The sequence below is a fragment of the Grampus griseus genome (genome assembly GCF_964374135.1).
Source record: "Grampus griseus genome assembly, chromosome: 12".
In the NCBI taxonomy this organism is placed as follows: domain Eukaryota; kingdom Metazoa; phylum Chordata; class Mammalia; order Artiodactyla; family Delphinidae; genus Grampus; species Grampus griseus.
In genome coordinates, this window is record NC_139006.1 from 76,820,390 (window position 1) to 76,844,857 (window position 24,468).

Genomic DNA, 24,468 nt, shown 5'->3' on the forward strand with positions numbered 1-24,468 from the left:
TCTCATTTCTGTCATATATAATGTGCTACCAAAATTCTATGAATTTTAGTTCCTAAGCAATTATCACACGTAACTATCTGTGAGGGAGGAAGAAAATTTATTCCACCGCACACGGGAGAGACCCAGGAAGACTGAGAAACTTGACAAAATGGCCCCAAACCTCACCTTAAAGACCATCTTCAGAGAAGACAAAAGAGGATGTTGGGTGTAGTGGTTTGGGACTTCAAAAATGCAGCTGACATGGAGATGGAAAAGCAAATGTTTAGTAACATGTTTGCTGGGCCAGGCGGAGACTATGGGCACAGAGGGGACTGATCTCCAGGCCCTGCCGAGCTTCCCCACCACCTCTCGCCCATATTCTCTGCAGGTATCTCTGGTGATAGCTCTGTTGTGGGAACAGGCCCTTGATCTAAACTCTTTAGGCAGCTAAGTGGGAGATAAAAAGAAAGACTTCCTGGGTCTTCCTGGGTCCTCTGTTTCTTAAAAATTATTAGCCTAAATTAATCCTCACGCCAAAAGGATACATTTTGGAGTGGCAAATTTTACTCCGCAAATATTTATCTCAGTTCCACTCTTGACATTCTAATGGTTTACTAGTAATTTCACTATATCTATGCTGTTCTTTCCTCTCACCCATTTACATCATAATAACCAGATACATATTTTAAAGTGGCAGATATGATCTCTATCCCCCTTTGGAAAACAAACAGAACCTGAAATGAAGCAGGACCCTATGGTCCTTCCCCCCATGTCCTCAGCCTGCTTTTTGTCTGTGGAAATAACTTTAGCCAAAGAATAAGTTTAATTAGAGAAGTGAGAACATGCAGAAACAAAGGAAAACAAAGGAGATCCAATGATAGTAATTTAGTCATTAAGCAAAGTCAAGGACTTTTATTTCCTTCTCAAGGGCTGTAGATAATATTCTGAGCCGTATCCTGTGAGCTGTATTATAGATACTGAAACCCACACCGGGTGGAAGAAGTTAACTACATGGTGACCGGACTGTAGCCATGACATGAGCTGCCACAATTCTGAGAACCTCAAGGAAATGGGAAAAAACCAACCCTGGAACTGAAGACTAACTGTACTTAAAACAATCAAGATGACACAGGTCAGACCACTTCATGACCAGTTTCACGGTGACTGTCAGAGCTGCCTGTCATCAGAGCTGTTTCTGCATGGAGCCCCTCCCTCTGGGTATAAAAGCTCTTGCCCCCTGATTGTCAGGGCGGGAGTCGGCCTTTGGACAGGGGTCTGCCCTCCCCCCCTGGTTGCCAGCGTCCAAATTGAAGCAAACTTTCCTTTCCACCAACCTGGCCTCTTTATTGGATTTTGAGCAGTGAGCAGCCGGGCCCCACTTTCGTTACAAACCTACAATGTCTTTTCATTTCTTTAGAGATAAAACACAAAGTTCCTAACATGGACTCAAAGCCTTTCATGCTCTGGTACCAGTCTACCTCTTCAGCCTCATCATGCTCTACACTTGTTTTGAATTTTTCTTTTTATAAATTATTATATTTCCGAATTATCTCTCCTATGTGTGGCAGGCCACTTGCACTTTGTTGAAAAGAAAGAAAGCAAAACAGGAAAAGCAACAAGTAGTATGAGTAAGTACTGTATTATTGATAATGTGTTTTATAAGAGGAAAACTTTTTGGCATGTAAGCGTTCCACAGATCACTTAAATTCAAATAAATGTGGGTGTCTAGGTGAGTAGGTTTGAATAGTAGATACGATGTTCGAAACAGCAGCTATGTTATTTCAAATTCAGGTGAAGATAGAGTGTTGAAATATCCTTTTATTATATCTTGAACATTTTGTCCACATGGGAGTTACCATGGGGAGATACAGTAGGTTTAGTGTACATGCTTAGTGATGATTATGAGTTTGGAAAGGGAAATGAATCAAAGACAACCTGTTACTTCCAGCAATCAAGGCTCAGGAACAGCTCTGTGAATGTGCCCCAAGTGTAGCCGCTGGCTAATCACATCTCAGGGGAAGAGACTCTGCCATAGAAGAGGAGGCTGTTGGTCTTGTTGTGCTTGATGAGGAACAGGAAAGGGTGGTCACAGTGGAAACTGTCTGGAAGTACTACTGATGTTACACTGGTTACTGATCCAGTCGCAGCTGCAGCCTCTGTACCCTCCTCATTCACCTCCACGAAGGACTTGTGGAAGACTTCCGACACCACCAGCTCTCGTTCACTGCTCATGCCTGAGAAGTCGGCTTTCCCCTCAGTGAAGGCGTCCACCATCCCCAGGGCTCTCAGCATGGGCTTGAGGTCATAGGTCTCCTCCACTTTGAACCGAGGTAGGTATAACTCCATTGCACGCTCTTTCATATTCTGTGGGCTCGTCCACTCTATTAACTTCTCAGCAGTGAGCTGATCTTCAAGCTATAACAATGAAAAAGGGAACAACTGGCAAGATTGTCAGAGGGCACGGAGCCCCCCCTTAACGTTGGATTGAAACGTGGAAATCCTTTAACAGTAAAAACATAAATACAGGAGATTCAGTTGATAGGGTTTTATCTGAGGAGGTAAAAATAACAGAGTCCTGAATATATATTATATAATCAAATAAATGTTCTTATATTTTCATGGCTTTGCTATTTTTATGTATATATGTACACATTACTAATATATGCATATGTATAAATATCTATACAAATGGATATATATATATGCACACATATATGAAACAGAATGGTTAAATAAAATTATTTGTAGAAGATGAGCTATCTACTTCTTAGGCTCGTTCTCTATTTCGTGCTTCACTTTCAAATAACCTCTTGTCAATGTTCTTTCGTCCATAAATTTTTACATAGTGCATTTACAGCGTATAGCCTACTTTTATTCCTTTTTCTTGCTTCATTTATTTGTAAACTTTTCCTGTATAGATATATGTTTCTCTAATCAAGTTTACATTGTTACATAATACTACCATTAAATTGATATTCAGTATATACATCTTTACTTAATATCTTTTAAGCATTCACTGCATGTCAGTCCCTAACCTAACCTAAGGTAATACTAACATGTATTTTTCCTCATTTAAAATTTTTCATTATTTTGAGCCACGTCTGTCCAACAGCTTTTCCCTTGTTTAGACTTGTTGTTATAGGATAAAATCCTAGGACTGAGATTCCCAATGTCATTGATAATGGGGAATTTAGAGCTGAAGCAGGAATATTCTGATGACTCTTCAAATTTATTGCCGTATTGCTTTCCCTAAGGATTTCCAGTTTCCAGTGTTACGAGATATGTATTTTGAGTGTGGCGAGTTTACTGCCGCTTCCGCATCATCATCGACTATTATAGTAACGGCTTATGGCCTTTTATGCCAGATATTGTTATTGGTATTTTTACATATTAACTTTATTATAACTATGCTAACAGGAAAATTCTCTAATCCCCCCCTTTTTTGAAATCTTAGCAATGAGGCTCTGAATGAGCCTTTGGTCCATTCTGAGCACTTAGGGACCAAATACTTCAAAATTTAAAAGTGGGCATCAAGATAAAGCTATTTGTCTACCGTCTACAAAAGCACTGTGAATTAGTGGGCAATATGTAACCGCTTTTTTTTTTAATTTCCTTATTTTACTTGTGAGTGAACTTGCAAATATTTCTATGTGTCCCCTATGTATGCGTGTTAATCTCCTTGTCTTCAAATGAGTGGACTGGAATATATCAGAGGTTCGTATGGTTGCAAAATAGTTATGTGTGTATCTAGGTATATATGTTTTGTGAACTGACATTCCATAGTTTCATCAGAATATTAACGTGACCTGTGATGTACAGAAACACTATTCGTGTCATACCGTGACACCTAAGGTATCGGTTTTATTGTTTTGTTGTGTGGTTGATCTGCCAGCCACTAGCACCAGTCTGTGAGCAGCCCACAGAGCAGTGTCTCACTAGGAATTTAAGCAAGAGTAGGCAGCATTGGGGGTGCCAGCTTTTACCTGCTGCAGACCATCCACGTCATTGGGCAGCAGCAGAAACATGCTTAGCTCTTGGCCTTTGTACGGTATTTCCAGGATCTTGACTTGCATGTCCTCCAGTGACGTGAAATTGAAAAGGTCGGTTTGTTTCATCATCTGCACAGGTTTGCTTGTATCCTGCAAGAAAGTCATGTGGCAAGAAAATGCGAAGTGAGCATAAGTCAAAAAGAAAGGTAATATTATCGTAATACCAAATACATCCTCCTTCTAAGAGATGATCTTGGAAATCTGTGAATTAGAGACAAGAGTTTCTTCAAGGAATCCCAACTAAATAAAGTTAAAAAAAAAAAAGACAAGAAAATAAGCCTTGACAAATTCTATCTTCTACCCACAGCAGCTCTATATTAATCACTAGATATTTACATTTCACACTGAATGTGTAGCTATGTTATGTTATATACATAATTTATAGACAATACCTTGCTCAGCCAAAATTTTTCCTCCCCAGTTTTTTCTTTCTCAAATTCTTTGTGCCACTTCCCTTTGAAATAGACTGCGTTCACCAGAACAAGAACGGTCAATCCATTAAGAGAGCCTTCGGGAAAGAAATCCTTGATTTTTTCTGCAAAGAAAGAAAACCAAAGGTTTGTCATGAAAGGCACAAGTGGTTTGTCTGGAAGATGCTTTGAAAGTTACAAGTGACGATTAAATATTCACACAAATCACCACATTAGGGACTCTGTGCCCGATTGTTCACAAGGTGAAGCTTTCCTCACGGCGCCAGCCTGATGGGAGTCACCCTCATGCAGACACCCCTTCTTCTGACTGGGAACGTGTTTGGTCTCTGGGGTGACATCAGTCATCTCACACTGAATTCTGATGGACTGATTTCAGCTGATCTTTCCACTGGTCAGTTTTCTCCCTCCCTCCCTACCACCCTCTCTGTCCCCTCAATTACTACCACCCTCCCCTGTTACCTCCATCCTTCCTTCTATTCTTCTTTTCTTCTTCACTTTCTTCTTTGCTTTCTATTTTTTGAAACTTGAACTCACCACTCAGAGGGAATGGGCCTGAATGTTCTTTAGGACAAATGACATGAACGCTAGAATCGAAAACATGGACTCAGACACCATGTCCCGGGGTGTCTTTGTCTTCATTTGCCATGTTGAGTTGCTGTAGGTTTGGCCTGTATTTAGGACGGGAGGTAGGATATTATTCATAGAATGGAGACATCATCCAGCCGCCTTCCGTGGTTGGGGAGGACGACTGTGGCCATCCCTGCAGGATGCGGGGATGGGGAAGTGGTCAGGCAGCTCCTGCTGCAGGTGGCAAGAAGGGTGGTTGGCAGGAGAGTGGCTCGTCTCCCAGTTAACAAAGGATAAGGGAACCCTTTTAATATTATCTCTTAGGGATCATAATCCAGACGTTAAGCCTCTAATTTAAAGAAAAAATGCGAATCAACCTGAAGTTTGAGCAGAGAGTTGGGATCCATAGAGATACTGTCATCCACAGACTCAGCTGAGTTTCCAGGTAGCTGGTCTTGGGATCCCTCCCGGGCTCCCCTTGTTTCTCTCCACACTGACGTGGACCATTCCACCCTCTGCAGTGCCCGCCTCCATCCCCTGCAATCTCATCTCACCCCGGCTCCTGGCACCCCATGCAGTGTCCAGCACAGCGCTCACACACAGCGGGGAATCTACAGTGATTTTGAAGGAGTAACTCTCCCATAACCTACTATTAGTTTGGCTTTCCACCCAGGAATTAATCATCTTCCGACTTTCTTCTGCAGCATTGACAAAATCAGCAGATTCCACACTGGCTAGGTAAAATTTCTCAACATTATCCATGTATGCCTATGACATGGGCAGGAAGAAAGGAGGGATTAAGAGTAATTTATCAGTAACTATGTAGGTTTTCCCAGATTAAACTGTGTTCAGTAATGACCAAACAGAGTACCTGAAACAATCCTTACGCCCACTTCCCCGGTGGGTTGTCAGGCTCTGGGACACTCTAGTAGGGGGCGTCGTGGGGCAGGAGCTGAATGCCCCCAGGGCAAATGCTCCCCATGTGGGTCAGCCAGGCTCCTCTGCCTCCCCCTCCCCCATTAGGAGATGGGATCAGTGGACCCAGGATGCAGACCAAAGGTGTGACAGGTCATGAAACTTACCTGAAGTAACAGAACAGTCTTTTCTCCATAGAGCCTGTTGGCTACGTTCAGCTCATAGGCATCAGTGGGTTTCTTAAACTCAGTCAGAAGCTTTTGAAATTGATGATGAATATTTCCTGGCCTTTCAACCTTCAAACACCAGAAAGTGAGCTCATTAGACTCTCATTGTATGTAAACACTACACCCCCATAGGTCTGTGAGCTCTGTTCCTAGAGTTTGGTATCCCCAGGGATGACATTTGTTGCTATCTCCCCATATATGGTGTATTTTACCAGAAATACCCTTCATAATCCTTACATTCAATCTTCCAGGTAATTCTTCCTCCTGCTCTAACACACTCCAGCCTTTTCTCTTTCGAACTAGAGATGCAGCACCATTCCACTATTGGATTGTGTTTTAATTGTCTCAAATGTTTAGGGACCAGCTAAAACTTAAACTCCTTGAGAGCCAGAGCCATAGTGCATCTTTAACAGTCATCAACTGTATGAGAACATGAAATTTGTATATTGCCCTATGTTATGACATGGAGCCCTGTTTTACTCCTTGGAGGGATTACTTTCTAAGACCCCTTGACTGTGCTCTTTGGCTGTTCGCTATGCCAGTCACTCTGAAGTAGGAGCAGTGTGTCTCTGGTACGCTGCCAACAGCTGCACCTCAGCATCTCTAAGTCTTTAGTTCAATTGACACGAAAACAAGAGAGTTCAGAGAACTAAGAAACTTCTCCAAGGAGACAGAGCCAATTTTTCAACTCACGCTTATCTCAACCAGAACCTTCCACTTGCTAACTAAGAGTTTTGGACTATTTAGGCTACCAACCATAATTCTCACTCCATCATTTTCCAAAATATAGTTGATCATATGCTTATTGCTCTTAATCTAATTTAGGGGTTAATTAAAATCATATAATTTTAGGAACATATTGTGATTACTATAGTTATTATTATTCTATAATAATAATAATACATAACGTTTATGGGGGTTTCTGTCATCCAGGCACTCTTGTCCTGTTTTACATGTAGTTGCATGTCTTGTAGCAGACGTTTTATTGCTCCTAGTTAATTTGTATGACGTCAAATTGTGGCTCAGAGCAGTTGTATTTTGCCACGTTCTCCATTCCTGAACAGAAGAGCACAATTTGAAGCTCCTGAGTTCCCTGGTGGCCTAGTGGTTAGGATTCCAGGCTTTCATTCCCGTGGCCTGTGTTCAAGCCCTGGCTGGGGAAGTGAGATCCTGCCAGCTGCATGGCATGGCAAAAAAAACATTCTTCAGCTTGAAGCTCCTTTGGGTTTCAGAACCCCTGCTCTTAAGAACATGCTACTCTTCTTTCAAGAAAACAAATATATAAGATAAATAAGTACATAAGATGATATGAGAAACAACTCTGTCCAATCTATTTTGCTTAAGATGTCCCCTAAAAACTGGCTTTTCCCTGTTTATCTGAAAGTCCCAGTTTAAACTCCGACCCTCTTGGATATGTGATGTCCTAGATCCAATGCTCTGTGACTCACGGGATCTTTTGCAGCTCCTCCTCCTTCTGTGTTCTCTGCGATTGCATTCGCGTGCAGGACCTGGAGGAGACGGGGAGTGAGACAAGGAGACTTTAGAGATCTATGTACCCTAGAGTAAATAGAAAAGAAAGAAAAGAAGGAAGGAAGAAAGAAAGAAAGAAGGAAGGAAAGACAGAATCAAAACAAAATGCCAATTCAAAAAAAAGAAAAACCCAAAAAGAAAGAAAGGAAAAGAACAAAGAAATGTTCCGTGCAAGCACTGGCTCCTTGAAAAACACAACCTGCGTGTGAAAAACACAAAGCTGGTTGATCACCAGCCAGTTCAAAGAATCCTGATTCATTTTTCATTCATTGCTGAGCAAACATGTAAAGATGTCTCCCATGGATTTTAGTCAACGCACCACTTCTACCTGAACTCTACCATTTAAAGCCTCACCTGTGGTCACTGGGCAGTTGTAGGGTTCATCCCAGCTCCCAAAGGAAGTCTAGGCACAGGGAAGAGATGGGGCGGAGAGCTGGGGGAGAGCATATGCTCCCACAGCTCTGTGCCCGCCCAGTCCGGGGGAGGTTTGCAGCTTCCTATGCTACCCCTGGGGACAGCCAGGTCTGTGATCATCTGCACAGAAGCCAACAGGGAAACCAGGACAAACTGGTAAATGTAAATGTAAACCTACCTTCTGGATTTCTGATGCGGTGTCTCCTCGGGCCCCCAAGGAAGTCATGGCTAAGGCAGACATGATACTCAAAGGGGAATAGAAGATATTTTCCTTCTCTAATTGTCTGATCTGTTGGAACAGGTCGACTGCAAAGTGGATGATTCCTTCCCCGAGTGAACTCATGGTGGCTTGATGTAGTCTGGAACTCCTGCAGAAGCATCAAATTTATTTTATAATGAGTTTACTGAAAGGGAGGTTAGTCTGTAATAAAATTTTCATAAAAAATGCCTTATATGTGGGTTGTGGGATTCTGAAATCTATAGCTTCCTTCCTTTTACTTTTAAAGCTTTTTTCAATGTACATGTATACACTTCATAATTAGAAGACTATCGAAATAGTATTTAAAGAAAACTTTTGTGGGGACTTCCCTGGCAGTGTGGTTAAGACTGTGCACTTCCCATGCAGGATGGCGCAGGTTCGATCCCTGGTCAAGGAACTAAGATCCCACATGCCGTGTGGTGTGGCAAAAAAAAAAAAAATAGGAAAAGAAAACTTTTGTGAAAACTAATAGAATATCTTTATCTTTTCTTCCTTACTGGCTGTACTAAGACTGGGTAGAAAATGCATTATAACAGATCAAAGACAAAGATTGATGTGTAACATCCCACCATCTCTCATGAGGCACTTCTATGCCTTTTTCTTGAGGGATCTGTGGGTACTGGACATCCTACCCTCCCAAACACACTTCCTCCTAAGGGAGCATTTGGTTTTTGGAAATAAATAAATTACCTAAAGATTAAAGGAAATGAAAAATTGTTTTACTTTTGTCCTGGCTAAAGAATAAAATACAATCAGACAAAACAAATTAGATAAATGATGTAACACACATCATTGTCATTATTTTCAGGAAGGATTCACGTAGTGAAAAGCAGAGCTGCTGGAAGCACTTACCTGTGAGCCTGAAGGAAGCAGAGGTGGGCAGACAGACTGTGAGCTGATGTGCCGCGAATCGTCAGGTCTGGACTATATACCTCTCTCTTGCTGCCTCCCATCCTTCACAGCAGCTGGTATTTCAAGTAAAGCAGCTTCTGATTTCTTCACCAGGCTACTCATCAGCTTCATGAGCACGAAGCCTCTATGAGTAAACGTAAGATTATTGTTTTATTCTCGTGCGTCCTTTTCACCTGCAGAAGAAATTGTGATCTGCGATCACTGGCTCATATGAAATGCATGTAGGTGCCTTTCTAGCGCCAAGGAGAATAAAGTTAAATTCTAACTTCTTCACGTGCCCTGAGCTACTGCGCCCCACCAGAAATAACCCTTAGAATATCTTTCTTGTCTTACATGTTGAATTGTCTTTAAGACCACTTCTAACACCAACAATTAAAAAGCTGACATTTTCTAGTTTATGTTCTGAAAGGGCTTCTCCAACCCGACCATTTCCTTAAGAATTATTCTATATAACCAGGAAAATAGTTCCAATTCTCAGCTTAAGAGATACTGGTGAAGTGTCTCAGCAGTAGGTGCAGAACAGGCATCATTTGCCTTCCCTTAAAGGCTGGACCTTGGCTGTGGTCCCCCCTGTGACCCCATGCCCCTTGCAGCCAATCCCAGATGGCCAATGACTTCTAAGGTCAGTGGGAAGCTCATTTCCCTGCAGTGTAATCAGCTCTCAGTGAGAAGGACAATGGATCCAAACAGGGGCCATTTTGGTGGCAGTATTCCAATTTTTTGTACAAAGATGTATCAGAAAAATAAACTGTTTGAACTCTAGAATTATGACATTTCTTGGTTAGCCTGCTATTCGTTATGCCATCTTCAAATTCGTGGTCTTGAAAACAGTGTCAAATGCCTGTGAGAAAAAAGCAGGAAAAAGAGTTCTTTTGAATGCCATGGTTACGTCTCTTATCACTGGAGCTGTACTCTCTTCAGGGGCATGGCATTCTCATAGCAGAATAATATTAAAAACTGTTGACTTTTACTGAGGGGGGTATGTATTCACTCATTTCCCTCTTTAACACCTTATTCAGGCAGATCCCTTTGTTTTCCCCATTTCACCGATGACAGAAATGGGGCACAGAGTGGCTGAACAGAAGCCCAGGTTTCTAAGTTACTGAACTGCACAGGTGAGGTATCCAGGCAGGTAGCTGGTTCAGGAAGCTGTGTGTGTATCCACTCCCCACAGGGTAGTCTGTGGACAGACTCTGTTCTTTTAGTGACATAACTCCTTGTGTTTAAATGAAAAGAACCTGTTTCTTCTGAACTTTCAAAAGAGATAATGTCCTCCCACAAAATGTGAGGTGGTGGGAATGGGTCCCCCAAATGCTCCTGTGTGGGCCCCTCAGTCACTAGGAGGGAAGGCTAGGGTTCAGACACTCTTTTAGGGCTCCATCCAGAGACCACCAGGAGCTTTGAGTGGGGAATGGGATTGGGGTGTTTTCCTCTGTGGGTGTGACTGAGAGAGTGTCAAATTGTGCTCACCTTCCATTCCCTCACACTGCTCTATCCAGCTGGAATTTAGTAGAAATGAATCACTTTGAGAGGGGAAAAGAAGATGGAGAAAAGAAAGTGTTTCTCTCCAGAGGACACTGTTCCCTGTGGCATGGCTGTCAGGGGGGAGATGCATTTCCAGGGTATCTAGCCCAATATCTCCCCTACCACCGGTGTGGGATGTTTGTACTGTGGACCAACGTTCCGACAGAGATATCACTCACATACAGTCAGCCCTCCACATCCATGGGTTCTGCACCCACAGAGTCAGTCAACCAGATGGAAAATATTTGGAAAAGATTCCAGAAAGTTCCAGAAAACACTCCTTAAATTTGCCCCACACCAGCAACTATTTTACTTTGTATCTACGACTCTTTACGTAGCCTCAACATTGTACTAGGTATTATAAGAAATCGAGAGATGATTTAAAGTGTAGAGAGAATGTATGTAGGTTATGTGCCATTTTATATAAGGTACTTGAGCATTCCTGTATGTGGGAATCCTAGGGGTGTCCTTGAATCAGTCCCCCGTAGATCCCAAGAAATGTCTGTAGTGTAAGTTTCATCTTTTAAAGTGTAAGTTTCATCTTTCATCTTTCATCTTTCATTGGTTTTTAGGCCAGTGACAAAGTTGCGCAACCATCACCATGATCTTTTCCAGAATAATTTCATTTCTCCCCAGGGAAGCTCCCTACATAGTTCTTTCTTCCCCCCGGTGTTTGGAAACCACTAAAATCTACTTCTTGTTTCTATGGATTTGTTTATGCTGTGTATTTCATATAAATGGGATTGCACAGAATGTGGCCTTTTCTATCAGGCTCCTTTCACTCAGTATAATATTCTCAAGGTTCATCCATGTTGTAGTATAAAATGGCGCATTTCTTTATATGACTATATTATGCACCACTGTATGAAATATCACTTTAAAAAAAATCCATTCATGGGTGGATGTACCTTTGGGTTTGGTGTACTATTGTGAATAATGCCGACGTGAACTCTCATGCAGAAATTTCAGTGTGGACGTGTGTTTTAATTTATCAGGCATTTACCTACGAGTGAGACCCTGGGTCAATGGCAAGTCTATGTTTGATTTAGAAGAACTGCCAGACTGCCTTCCCCAGAAGCTGCACCATTTATATTCCCACCAGACTATGTTGGCAGCACGTGTGTATGCAGTTCTGATTCTCTGCACGTCTCCAGCACTTGTTACTGTCCTTGGTCCTTTTTAACACCTGCCAGGAACAGAGTCTGTAGTCTCAGCACGTCGCTCATTCACAGGAAGATTCACCTGCAACAAGGTCCCAGAAGCACAGTAAATGGAGACGCGAGGTGAAGGGAAGAGGAGATCTGTGTTTCTCAACCTGAAAGATGATTCTGCTTGATCCCCCAGCCCCCAGCACTGCTGCTCTTAGGGCTCCGCTGTTGATATGTGTGCAGTGACCCCTGAGTGATACTGTAGGTCAAAGATCCCTGAGCTGAGACCAGGTGGGGCTGAGTGAGGACATAGGAGTGAAGTCCAGAAATAGAAGGAAATGGGAAGAGAAAAGATCCAGGATGAAAAATGACTAACACGAGGAATATGAACTTCTAGGCAAGGTTGCATCACAGACCACTGTCCCAGAGAGAGTGGAGGTCCCTGGAGCAGGAACAGGATGGGTTTCTTTGGGCTAAAAGAGAAAGGGATCTGACCCCCATAGACAGAAGCAAGAAGCTCAGCCTGGGCCTGGAGGAAGAAATAGGGAGACAAAGTAGGATAAATTGGTCTTCAAGGGAACTTTCAACTAGGACTAAATTCCGAGAATAAACTTTCAAGATTTTTCATGTAGAGTTTGGCTTTGAGGAAGAGACACTAACTGCCAAGGGACAGGAGTTTGGTTAAATTTATAGAGATCTTGGGCTGCTTCAAAGAGAAACCATATCATACTCTTTCCCCCGTCTTTGAAAAGTGCTCCTGGCATGGAACAGACACGGTTATGACACCCTGATGTCATTCAGTGTCGCAGAAGCCTCAGCAATTATCAGAAGATTTTGCAGGTCAGTAATTTCTAACTTATGTCTTTGGGAATTTTCTAAATGTACACCAACATCATTGGTTCCAGGAATCCAGGAACCTATTAAAATTCAAGAGGCAAGCACACCTTCAGAAAACATCTTGCTATTTCTAATACCTTTATCTGTTCATTAAGAACTAGTTTCTCTGTTTTCCTAAACCTTACTTCCTTGTGAAGGGCGTGAAGACTTGTCAGCATTATTAAGTTGCAAATCCTAGGGAGCATTTTATTTCTTCTTCCTTACCAAGTATGTGCCTGTCTGCAGGCAAACTGATTAGGTGAGAGGATCCTTCAAGCATCCAACAATAGCATATCTGCCAATTACTATATTCTCTACAGATACGGACATAGATATGTACACATTGAATAACATCTGAATAGGGTTAATAAACTTGGCTTTAATTTTCTCAGAGGAGAACCAACTGCAGTGAGATATAACAAGATGTTAGTTAGGGAATTTGTCTCATACGTGGGTTTATCAAGGAAGACGGAGACAAATTCATAAAACCTCCCCCCTCCCCCCCATTCCCACGTTTCCAGTTCCATCCAAGACAGTCATCCTAATCCATGCTTTCGATCAAATCCAAGGCTGTTCCTTGTTGATCTCTTATAAATCGCCACCCTGTTTCATCTTGGCACTCCTGTTCTGCTACCCAGAAAAACGAGTTCAGGCACTCCTTTTTTGTAGGACTGTCCCTGTTCCTTCTTGCTTTACCTGAAATATGAATTTTCCCCATGACTTCCTGTTCCGTGACCTTTTCTCAGGGACAGCTCCTTACTACCCTATCTCCATACCATGACGCCAGGAAACATGGTCTTCTCTTTCTTTGATTCCCACTGCCTTTACTAGCCGTTGTCTTTTCCCTGTCCCAAAGCCTTAGTTTAAGTTCCTGGCCCTCCAGGTGTTTCACCTTGTGCCCACCTACCAACTTGTATGTTACCCCTTAATATCCACTAAGTAATCTGTTGCCTCTCCACCTTTTAGGTTTTCCACTTCATCTCAACTGCTCCCAGTGTTGGGTGACTGGAAAACTTTCATTTTATTGGCAACAATTGAATTTATTCTTGTTTCATTTTACACCTCTCTTCTAGTTGAATCTCCTCCTTTGTGAAAAAAAAAACAAAAACTTTTTTGACCCTTAAAAAAATTAGATCCATGATGTTTAATTTCTATTTGAAGATGTTCTATATATAAAGCAATACTAAGTGTTGCTGATGCCTGTCTCTAGAGTACCAGTGGAGACAGAAAGTTCTAGAGGGAAGAAGGAATTTGATTACATGGGATATGGTGTGCTGGGGATTTTATTTTGCTTCTCCAGTTTCACGTTTCACTGGCTCAACCTCCCCTGGCCCTAGGAGGCAGAGATGTAGGGAGACATAATCCAGGTCCTTCTCCTCTAGGGAACCTTGCATGTGGCCTGTGGGAGGAAGCAGGAGCAGACCCGCAGCAGGGTGAGCGCAGGGCGCTCGGTCACCGGGCTTCCTCTCAGCGAGGTTGCCAAGAGGAGGCTGCATTTCTTTACCAAAGGCCGCAGATCTTATCGGGCGGCTTTTCTGCAGCTATGGCTACCTTCTCTGGGTTTTGGTCACCATTCCTGCCCTTGCCATGTGCGTCTAGGGGTGGCAATGTCCCCCCACTCTTGCTAGCCCTGGGGTGCTTCACCATCCTTTCTTGGTTTCTCTTAGCCCTGACCATACTTTGTATAGTCCCTTGGTGAAACTTTCCTGAATTACCCAATTGGACTGTGTCATTTGTTTTCTGCTAGAGCCTTGACTATCACGGTAAGTAAATGGCTTTGGGAAAAACATCTTGGGATGGAATTTTTGGGATCAGGTTGGTCCCATATTGAGAAGAAGTGTGCTGAGAGGAGATGGGGCACTGGTGTAAGGCACATGTAGCACCAAATTATCAGGGATGGAGGCAAGACGTGGAGTGCAGGTGTAAGACGGGTGTTGGGACGTCGGAGGCTGTGGTGCTTAGTAGCTATTGTGACAAGTTGTGGGATCAGCTGCTTCGTTATGATGGGCGTGGGGAAGTCATTCGGCAGAAATCTGAGAAACAGTTTCCATGGATCTTGACAAATAAGTCCTAAAAGACATGTATATGTTTACGGTAGTAAGATGCTTAATCTTTCTAGGTCAGGAAAATGCAATTAATACAACACAGTGAGATTAACAGCAGAAATGCCGACAGTTCTTAAAAACTAAGGATTGGTGTGATGTAGAAGAGAATTACTGATAAAATGCTGATGCAAATATTTCTTAGTACAAGTAACTTGGTAATACTAGGCAGAATGTGGTTAAGATTCAGCAATTCTCTATTTAAACATATACCCTGTATATACTCACATGCTGTGCTCAAGGAAACATGTATTGTGGGTTAATTGCAGTACTGTTGGCAGGGGCAAGAAGTAGAAACAACTTAGACATTTATTAATAGAATAATAAGGGAAATAAATACCCTAATTTTGTACAATGAACTATCCTACATCAGTGAACATAAATGAGCCAGATATTCAAGTATCAGAAAGGGTAGGTCCTCAAACATAATATCTGGAGGAGAAAAACGTACGTTGGCAAAGGAAGACTAGTTAACATTTGTGCATTGTGGATGGGAAAGATGGGAGACTGATCATTGAAATGCTATCCTGGGAATGCAGGGGACATGCGTGCTGGAGAAATGTAGAAATGGTGCTGGGTGTTACGTAACACCTATTTGTGATAGATGATTAGCTTCGAGAGCCATCTGCTTCATGTGTCGTTTGTCTATAGAAACCCTGAGACACACTGACAATGTCTGTGGTTGGTCTTTCAGGCTGAGGTTTACCCAGATGAGGGCAGATTCTTCATCTGTTTCCGTATCCACTCTAGTCTAACCCCATTACACTTAAAGTTTCCTGCTAAAGCCCAACAGTGATTTCCTAAGAGCTTCCTGATGGCCCCCTTTTCAGTCTTTACAGTGAATTTGCTGAATGATTTGTCAGTTGTTGACTCCTCTTCCTTGAAATCCTATCTTCAGCTCTCCTCCCCAGCTCTGACTTTCTGGGTAACATGGCCACCCTTAAGGGCAGGCTTCAGCTTTTCCTAGGGATCGACCACAGACACTCTCTCTATATCCTACCGGCTCATCCATCCACAGCAGTAACTTCAGTCTGGGAGATCCCTAGTGCATTTCTCTCAGCTTATGACCTGTCCCTTCCTTCCCACCCAGCTCTGTGTGCCATCCTCTCTCCCATCTCCCAGCTCTAGTGCCATTCATACAGATCTTCCCTCCAATTAATTGTAATTGATACTTAACATTTGGGTTGATTGATATTTTATATTAACAAAGGTCTTATTAAATCCCTTAGTTAAAATTTTACTCTGTAACTTCCCATCTTATCAGTAAAATGACATTTCCTCCTATCTCTTCTGTTATGGGGCTCTCTTAACGCTTCAGTAGAATAAGTGTATCTTTGGAACACAGAGAGATTTGTCCCTGTGCACCAAGGCTAGCAGTAAACAGGAATAATGGGTTGTGGGCTGCTTATATTTGGATGAATGCTTCTTGAAGATTCAATTTGAATTAAGGGATGTTTACATAGTATGTTTGACCATCATATCTGTAGGCTTTTTCAGTGATCCATTCTCCCTGCAGTGGGTTCTTAGTTACTTTCTATGACTTAGTAGTGGGTTAAGTAATGGGTCTCTAACAGAGTGCTAGAAGCAGGGACATTTTTTCCTAATATTTTAACTTATTAATTTATTTAAATATTCATTCTTTTTCAGATTCTTTTCTCATACAGGTTATCACAGAGTATTGAGTAGAGTTCCCTGTGCTCTACAGTAGGTCTTCGTTGGTTATCTATCTTATATATAGTAGTGTGTGTATGTTTATCCCAAGCTCCCGATTTATCTCTCCCCCTCTGCCAGGTATCCCCTTTGGTAACCATAAGTTTGTCTTCGATGTCTGTAAGTCTGTTTCTGTTTTGTAAATAAGTACATTTGTACCATTTTTTAAAAATTAGATTCCACATTTGAGTGGAACCCTAGTTTGCCTCATCCTGTGAAGCAACCAGTTAGGCAACAGAGCAATCTTCTGACATCCTCACCTGGGATGGTTAGAGAACCTCAGGATTCAACAATATACAGATCTTCTTGCCTGGTTCATAGCATTAAAAATAGCTGGTGCCACAACCTCAGAGAAGCAGGTACTCAGATAACCACTGGCTCCAGAATCATAGAGTCTTGGAACTGAAAAGGCCCTTAGAAGCTAAATCAGCAGCAAGAATAAAATAAATTACAGAATATACTTAAAGGCTGAAAAGTCTACAAGCAAATTAAACATTCAGCAAAACAAACGGCACCAGTTCTTCAGTAGGTCTGCTGCGCTGTGGCCACTGCATGGGGCCAGCTTCAGGTCTCAGAGATGGGACGACAGCAGCATGGGGAAGGCACTCAAGAAAAGCATTTGCTCCAACTGTCTGATTTGCAACCCAAGAAGATGAGGCCCAGAGGATTTTCTCAAGATTGCCCAGGAAATGGGACTAGTCACGTGACCTCAATCAGAGGGACACCAGGGACGTGGTCCCTTCTTCCCCAAACCTTTCTGGAGCCTGTAGCTCCACTGTTCCTTTCCTCTATTCCTCCAGCTCTCGCATCTTCTCCCTTCTCTCCCCTCCCCCTTATCTCTCTGTTTAAATCCCTCCACATTGACTTCCTGCTCCTTCTACCCTTTTTTTTATTGCCTGGTTGTACTGTAGAAATTTTTAGTATCCTTATGCTTATTAAATCAAGTATTCTGTTCTGAATCTTTTTTCATTTTACAAGTGGATATGTTAAACATTTTATATTTATCTCTCTAAAAAAGAGTACAGTAATTAAACTGCTTAGTGATCGTGCATTTCCTCTGTGATCTGAATACCAACCTCCACCCATCACATCCCCTAAAAAGAACCTTTTTCCCTTCCTGCCCCAGATGCTCCCTTTTGGATCTTAGCCCTGGAAATGTTCCTTTACTTTTAAACTCTCCAAATAAGACTCTATTGTATACACAAACCTCTGATAATAGGAGCACATCATGTTCACTATTTCCTGCTCTCAGCATCACTCAGTACACAGGTTGAAAACCTAAAACTAACAGCGCACCTGTACATAACTCCCACGTGTCTAGTTGTGTATTTCCTGGGGAAGACTTTCTTTGAGAAGCTGAACTTTGCCTCCCAACCCCACTAACACAAACACTGTGGACTGCAGTCTCTAAGGAATATGGAAATGGAGAGGGTGGTGCCAGGCTAGGGTGGAGGGGATTTGTTGAGAGACAGAGAAACTCAGGAAGCAGATCAGCCCTGGTAAGTCAAACCAACAGGTATGTTCTAAAATTCAGGGCTGGAGGTTATCAGAGGAGGGTTTAATGTGGTTCCACAGATGCATCAAATATATGTAGTTTTAGCACCACGGATGTCCCATTTCATTTCAGACCCAATCTCCCACCACTCTAGTGAAAGGCAGCTGAATGAAAGTTAGGGGCTGTAGATGGCAAAAGAGTTATTTCCTAGGATAAAGGATAATTAGCAGAGGGTTCCCATATACCCTTGTCTCCTCCTCACACAGTTTCCCCTATTATTAACATCTGGTATTATTGTGGTATGTTTGTGACATTCAACGAATCGGTATTGACATATTATCAAATAAACTCCACAGTTTGCATTAGGGTTCATTCCAATTGCTCCTTGCTAATATATAGGAAAGAAAGAATTGACTTCAGTATATATATAGTACAAAACATCATTCTTGATACATTCTAACGTTTAAAGCAAGCCACAGGAGAAGAGACTACAGAAGGTATGAATATCAAGAGGTTTACTGGGGGCCACCAGTGTAAGAAATCACAACATTGGAGAAGTAATTTATACACATGAACTACTAGGGAACCACAAGAGCCTTCTTCCCTTCATGCCCTAACTTGAGTGGAACTGGTGAAGCCCTACAAGAAATATTTCAAGTCAATTTCTACCGTGGGCAGAGGGAAGCTTTGTGGTTGAGGTCCTAATGCCAATGCCCAAATCCTCTCCGGGTGCAAGAAACTAGGATTTTCAATATATTTTCCAGGTGCTTCTTGACTGTGTCAGGGCCACTAAGATTTAGTAACTTTTTCCAGGTTTGTAAATTCTGCCTGAAAGAGTATTATTTTTTAAAAAATTAAACTTAAGCCTAACACCCTTTGGAGATGTATTTTAAACTAAGTATTTTGAAGAGGAAGAATAAAATATGAAAGACCAGTCTACTCTATTGTAAGACATTGTATAGGTAGAGTAATCATGACCATGTGGTATTTCTGACAAAGTAGATTTTCGACAAAGGTTTAAAAGCAATTCCATGGAAAAAGGATAGTGTTTTCAACAAATGATGATGGGGAAATTGGACATCCGTAGGACACACCTCTCAAAAATAAAGGAAAGAATCTTGACTTAAACCTCATATAAAAATTAACTGAAAATGGATTATAGTCTTAAATGTAGATATAAAACTATAGAACTTTTAGAAAAAAGAAAACATTTGGGATGTAGGGCTAGGCAAAAATTTCTCAGACTTGACATCAAAAGCATAATCCATAAAAGGAAAAAAACTGAACCTCATCAGAATTTAAAACTTTTGCTCTGTGAAAGTCCATATGAAGGAGATGAAAAGACCAGGTATCCAATTCAGTAGTTTCTAGAATATATTAACACCTCTCAAAGCTCAACATTAAAAAATAACCCAATTAGAAAATGGGCAAAGACATGAAAGGACATTTCAAGGAAAAGCATATGCAAAGAGCAAATAAGCACATGAAATGATGTTCCATATCATTAACAGTTAGGGAAATGTAAACAAAGACTGCAAACAGATATCACTACACACCTATCAGGACGCCTGAAATAAAAGTAGCAACAACACCAAATACTGGTAAGGATGTGGAGAGCTAGATCATTTATACATTGCCAGTGGAATGCAAAATGGTACAGGCACTCTTGAAAACCAGTTTGGCAGTCTCTTAGAAAAAAAAAAAAAAACCCTAAACTAAACATGAACTTGCCATGTGACCCAGAAATTGGCATTTATCCCAGAGAAATGAAAACTTATGTTCGCCTAAAAACTCGTGCATAAATATTTATAGCAGCTTTATTCGTAATATCTACCAACTGTAAGCAACCCAGATGTCCTTCAACCAGTGAGTGGTTAAACATACTGTGGTACACCCATATGATGGGTATTACTCAGGAATAAAAGGGACTGAACTATTGATAAATGCAACAACCTGGATGAAACTCCAGTGAAAAATGGCAATTCCCAAAGATTTATATGCTGTATGATCCCATTTATATGACATGATTGAAATGACAGAACTACAGAAGTGGAGAACAGATTAGTGGTTACCAGCGTTTACGGATGAGACTGGGGTGGAGTGAGTATGATTTTAAAAGGGCAGCATGAGGAATCCTTGTGGTGGTGGAAATATTCTGTACCTTGACTTTGTTAAGGTTAACATCCTGGTTGTGACATTGTACTAGAGTTTTGCAGGATGTTATCATTTCAAGAAACTGGGTAAAGGATACACAGAATCTATGTTATTTCTTACCACGGCATGTGAGTGAACCTACAATTATCTCAAAATAAAAACGGTTAATTGGGAGATTGGGATTGACATATACACACAACTATATATAAAATAGATAACGACTAAGAACCTACTGTATAGCACAGGGAACTCTACTCAATACTCTGTAACGATCTATATGGGAACAGAATCTAAAAAAGAGTGGATATATGTATATGTATAACTGATTCAATTTGTTGTACAGCAGAAACTAACACAACATTATAAAGGAACTATACTCCAATAAAAATTAATTTAAAAAATACAACACTATTACTGATGTATAGTGAAATGCTCAAATCAGTCAGTTTAATCAGTTTTGATCAGTGCATGCACATATGCAACCGATACCCCTATCAAGAAATGAAGCATTTCTATGGCTCCAAAAAGCTTCTTCACGCCCCTTCCCAGTCAACCTCCCCCTAGAGGTACAACCACTGTTTTTTGTTACCATATGCTCTTGCCTATATATTAGTTTTTGTTTTCTGTTTTGGCCTGGCTTCTTTCACTGAGCATAATCCTTTTCAGATTGATCCAGCGATGTGTGTACCACCAGTAGTTTGTTCCTTTTGAATGCTGTTCCAGTGTATAGATGCACCATAGTTTGTTTACACTTTCTCCTCTCGATGGACTTCGAGTGCTTAGCTCTTATGTTTAAAGCTGCCATCAACATTCCGGTACAAGGCTTATTGTGGACATACGTTTTCATTTCCCTTGAATAAATACCTTGGAGAGGAATTGTTAGATCCTAGCCGAGATACCTGTTTAACTTTTTAAGAATCCAGCACTTTTCCCAGAGTGCTTGTGCCACTTGACATTCCCGCCAGCAGCCTAGGAGACAGCCTCGTCGATATTTCGTGTAGTCACTCTTTTTTATTTACTCATTCTAATGGCTGTGAAGTGGTATGTCTTTGTGTTTTAATTTGCATTTCTCTGATGATTAATGATGCTGAACACTTTGTTATATACTTTTTGGCCATTCATACGTATCCTTCAGTGAAGTGCTTGTACAAATACTTTGTCCATTTGGTTCATCCTTAACTTTTTGGGTTGTAGTTCTTTGTGTATTCTATATACAAACACCTTTCCAGGTATGTGCCTTGTGAATATTTCCCTCCAACCTGTGGTTTGCCCAGTTTCTTAATAGTGCTTTTGATGAGACATACAATTTTTAAAAACAATTTAAAAAAAAACCTATTCTCTCTTAGTTTACGTTTCCAGTAGTGAATTCCTCTTGACTTATTGTAAGTGTACAGACTAAAGTATCGAGGCCTATCCAAGACTTGAAATATCCACCTTCTGGTACTGAGAGTTGCTTCTTGTTGTTGAGAGGCTCTTTCTGTGCATCCTGGAATATAAGACAGAAGCATTCTCAATTATTTTTCTTGGGTCTGTGCTTCACACCCTTCCCATTTTGTTGCCACCGGGTCTTTGTCAAGAGCTATTCTGACTAAGTGGAAAGCGCTGTAGGTGTTGTTTGAAAGCTCTTGATTGTCAAGCGATGTGGATTCTTTTGAAAGAGTTGCTTTATGGATGGGAAAGTAAGTGTTTAATTGAAAGAGTCCTGTCTTTTTAAAAATGTCCCGAAAGAAGACTGAAACTTTGGCAAAAAATGGAGGTTGGTTGTGGGGATTACATTCGAAGGATTTGGGAAGCCTGGGAGGTGGGAAATTATGAATCACAGCAAAATGTACTTGTTGCAATATTATTCTCCCTTTATGTTACGAATCACGTGGGGTTCCAACCTCAACTGACGGTTGGTGAAGAAGCCTTGTGTATGTTCTTGGTCAGGATTTTCTTCAGTTTTCCAAACTAGCCCTTGCAAACCTTCATCTCTTGCCTCATCCCAATCTAAAGTGCATCCCTTTCCCCTCCACTCAATAAAAAGATGAACAGTTTAGTTTCTCAAATGGTTATTGCATGCTTACTAAATGTCAGGCATTTAGCAAAAGACATAGTCCCTGACCACGAGGCATGAACAATCTCGACAAAACTTTTAATCCTTCTATGTGCAAATTTATTTAAATACGTAACCATCCTCTCTACTCCACTCTTGTGTTGGGGCAGGGGCGGCTAGCCACTTGTCAATTTTTTTCTTCCCTTTAGTACATAAATTTAGTACCCTGAGTCACATCAGGCTGCTTTGCGGACCTTTCTTAGTTCTGTGTCTAGTTCAAATAAATGTCAGTAAGTTTATGTGTTTACCACAGTCTCTCAAGAAAAAGTCAGAGAGGTGGGGTTGCCAGATAAAACACAGAACACCCAGTTAAATTTGAATTTCAGATAAACAGTGAAAACAGTTTTTAGTGTAAATATGAATTCGACATAGTATAAATATTTCCCATACAATATTTAGGATATATTTATACTAGAAAATTATTCACTGTTTACCTGAATTTCAAATTTAACCAGGCGTCCTGTATTTTTAATTGCTAAAGTTTACAAGCCTAAAAATGGGGATGACATTCACAAGGCAAATGAAAACTCCTCCAAATCAACCTTCTTGGCCCCTTGCCATTTCCCGCACGTAGAGCAGGTGCTCCCATCTAAGTGCCCAGGAAAAACTAAGTCAGTCTAAGTAGCCTCCTGTCTGTCCAAATCCATTCTGCTTTTGGTTTCATCCCACCAGAGGCTCTCAGTTCCACAGTAACTCTTTTGCTTCTCTGTTTCGTACCCATTGTCCCTGTTGAAGCCACAGAGGTGGTCCTGTCTCAACTGCTCTTCTGATCTCCTTCCTCTGGGAAGACAGGGGGGCAGGAAGGCTGTGGATACATACCATTCATTGTGTTTTTTCCCCTGTGTGAATCGGCTAAAGTTGCAGATGTAAAACCTCTTCAGCTTTGCTTCCTCCAGCGTTGTCAAATGTCACAACTTTACGTCAAGGGAGGGTTCTTGTTGAATTTGTTCTGCAGTGCTTTGCATCCTAGATCCTTCGCTTGGAACACCATTCAAGCACACTTTACTAAGATCACTTATGCCCTCCTAATTACCTCCAGGTTCCTTCTTGAAATTCTCCTCCTTGAACTGCTGAAGAAGGCTATCAGGTACGGGGGACACTAGTGGGTACCTGCCCAAGGTGAGGGAGAGGGAGAGGTAGAAATCCCGCCTGTGCTCTGCTCTCCAGCCCATGCTCCGTGTCCGAGGCTAGGAGGCCCACCCTCTCACCTCACCCGAGGCCCAAAAAATATTGAGAGAAAGTAGAAGGATTCAGGCAGATGGAGAACCAAATATGTATGGCAGATAAAGATTGGATGAAAGCCAGGATTAAGTATGAGCCAACAATGGGTTTTCCGATCCTGGTCCTGAGAATGAGACAGAGATGTACAACCTAATCACAAGGGTTGCTGCACTCTCAGTGTGGGGTGCTGCCCCAGGAAAACCTAGGCCAGGAGGAATACACTAGAATATGGGCTTCATTCGAACAGCTAGTGCCCACGTAAGGAAACTGGAGGGCAGCTCTTCTCCCAAACCCACCAGCAGGCTGTGTCATGGGTTAGACATGTTGGACCCCTCTTGTGAGCTACTTCAAATTCTGTCTCCCCACCTCTGAATCTAGACGCTAGTGAGCTACCAGTTCTGCACAGGCTTTAAGTAACTTTGTGCATGGCACCCTGACAGCACCTCCTCTCCCTTTGCTTCTAGCTCCAGGGCTTTTCCGATGCTTTGGTGTGGGATGTGCATGCTTGCTGCACACTCAAGAGCAACCTGAGGGAACTCCCATGGGACCATCCTTGACCAATGGGGAGGAAAGCCAGTAGATAAGTGCTTCCTTCATTTTTCCTCTGGGTGGACAGTTCTGAGATACATGTTATAAGATTCCTCCAAAGGTCCATGGGGTCATGTACCAGTGGCCTGCTTATAACAACCATTGTATTAGCTTCCTCTTTCCCTGCTTCACTCCCCCTTCTCTTCTGCTTCTATTCCCTGAGATAATTTCCCAAATAGACTACATGCATGCAAGACTTGGAGAACTGAGGGAAAGAGTAAAGAGAATCACAGAAGGTTATGCTAATGGACGTCCTTCCATCTGGAAGGAAA

The 24,468-nt window shown here is 41.7% G+C and overlaps 1 protein-coding gene across 1 annotated transcript; it reads right to left on the minus strand.

Annotated features, from left to right (window-relative positions):
• Nucleotides 1–1,983: 1,983 nt before the first annotated feature.
• LOC309830609 (serpin B3-like) lies at nt 1,984–9,324 on the minus strand (the record flags this gene model as incomplete). Its single annotated transcript, XM_082667230.1, has 8 exons — nt 1,984–2,394; nt 3,963–4,118; nt 4,421–4,563; nt 5,677–5,794; nt 6,109–6,237; nt 7,617–7,676; nt 8,291–8,480; nt 9,224–9,324. The coding sequence occupies 8 exons, from the start codon at nt 9,322–9,324 to the stop codon at nt 1,984–1,986; spliced, it is 1,308 nt and encodes a 435-aa protein (XP_082523356.1).
• Between the last annotated feature and the right edge of the window lie 15,144 nt (nt 9,325–24,468).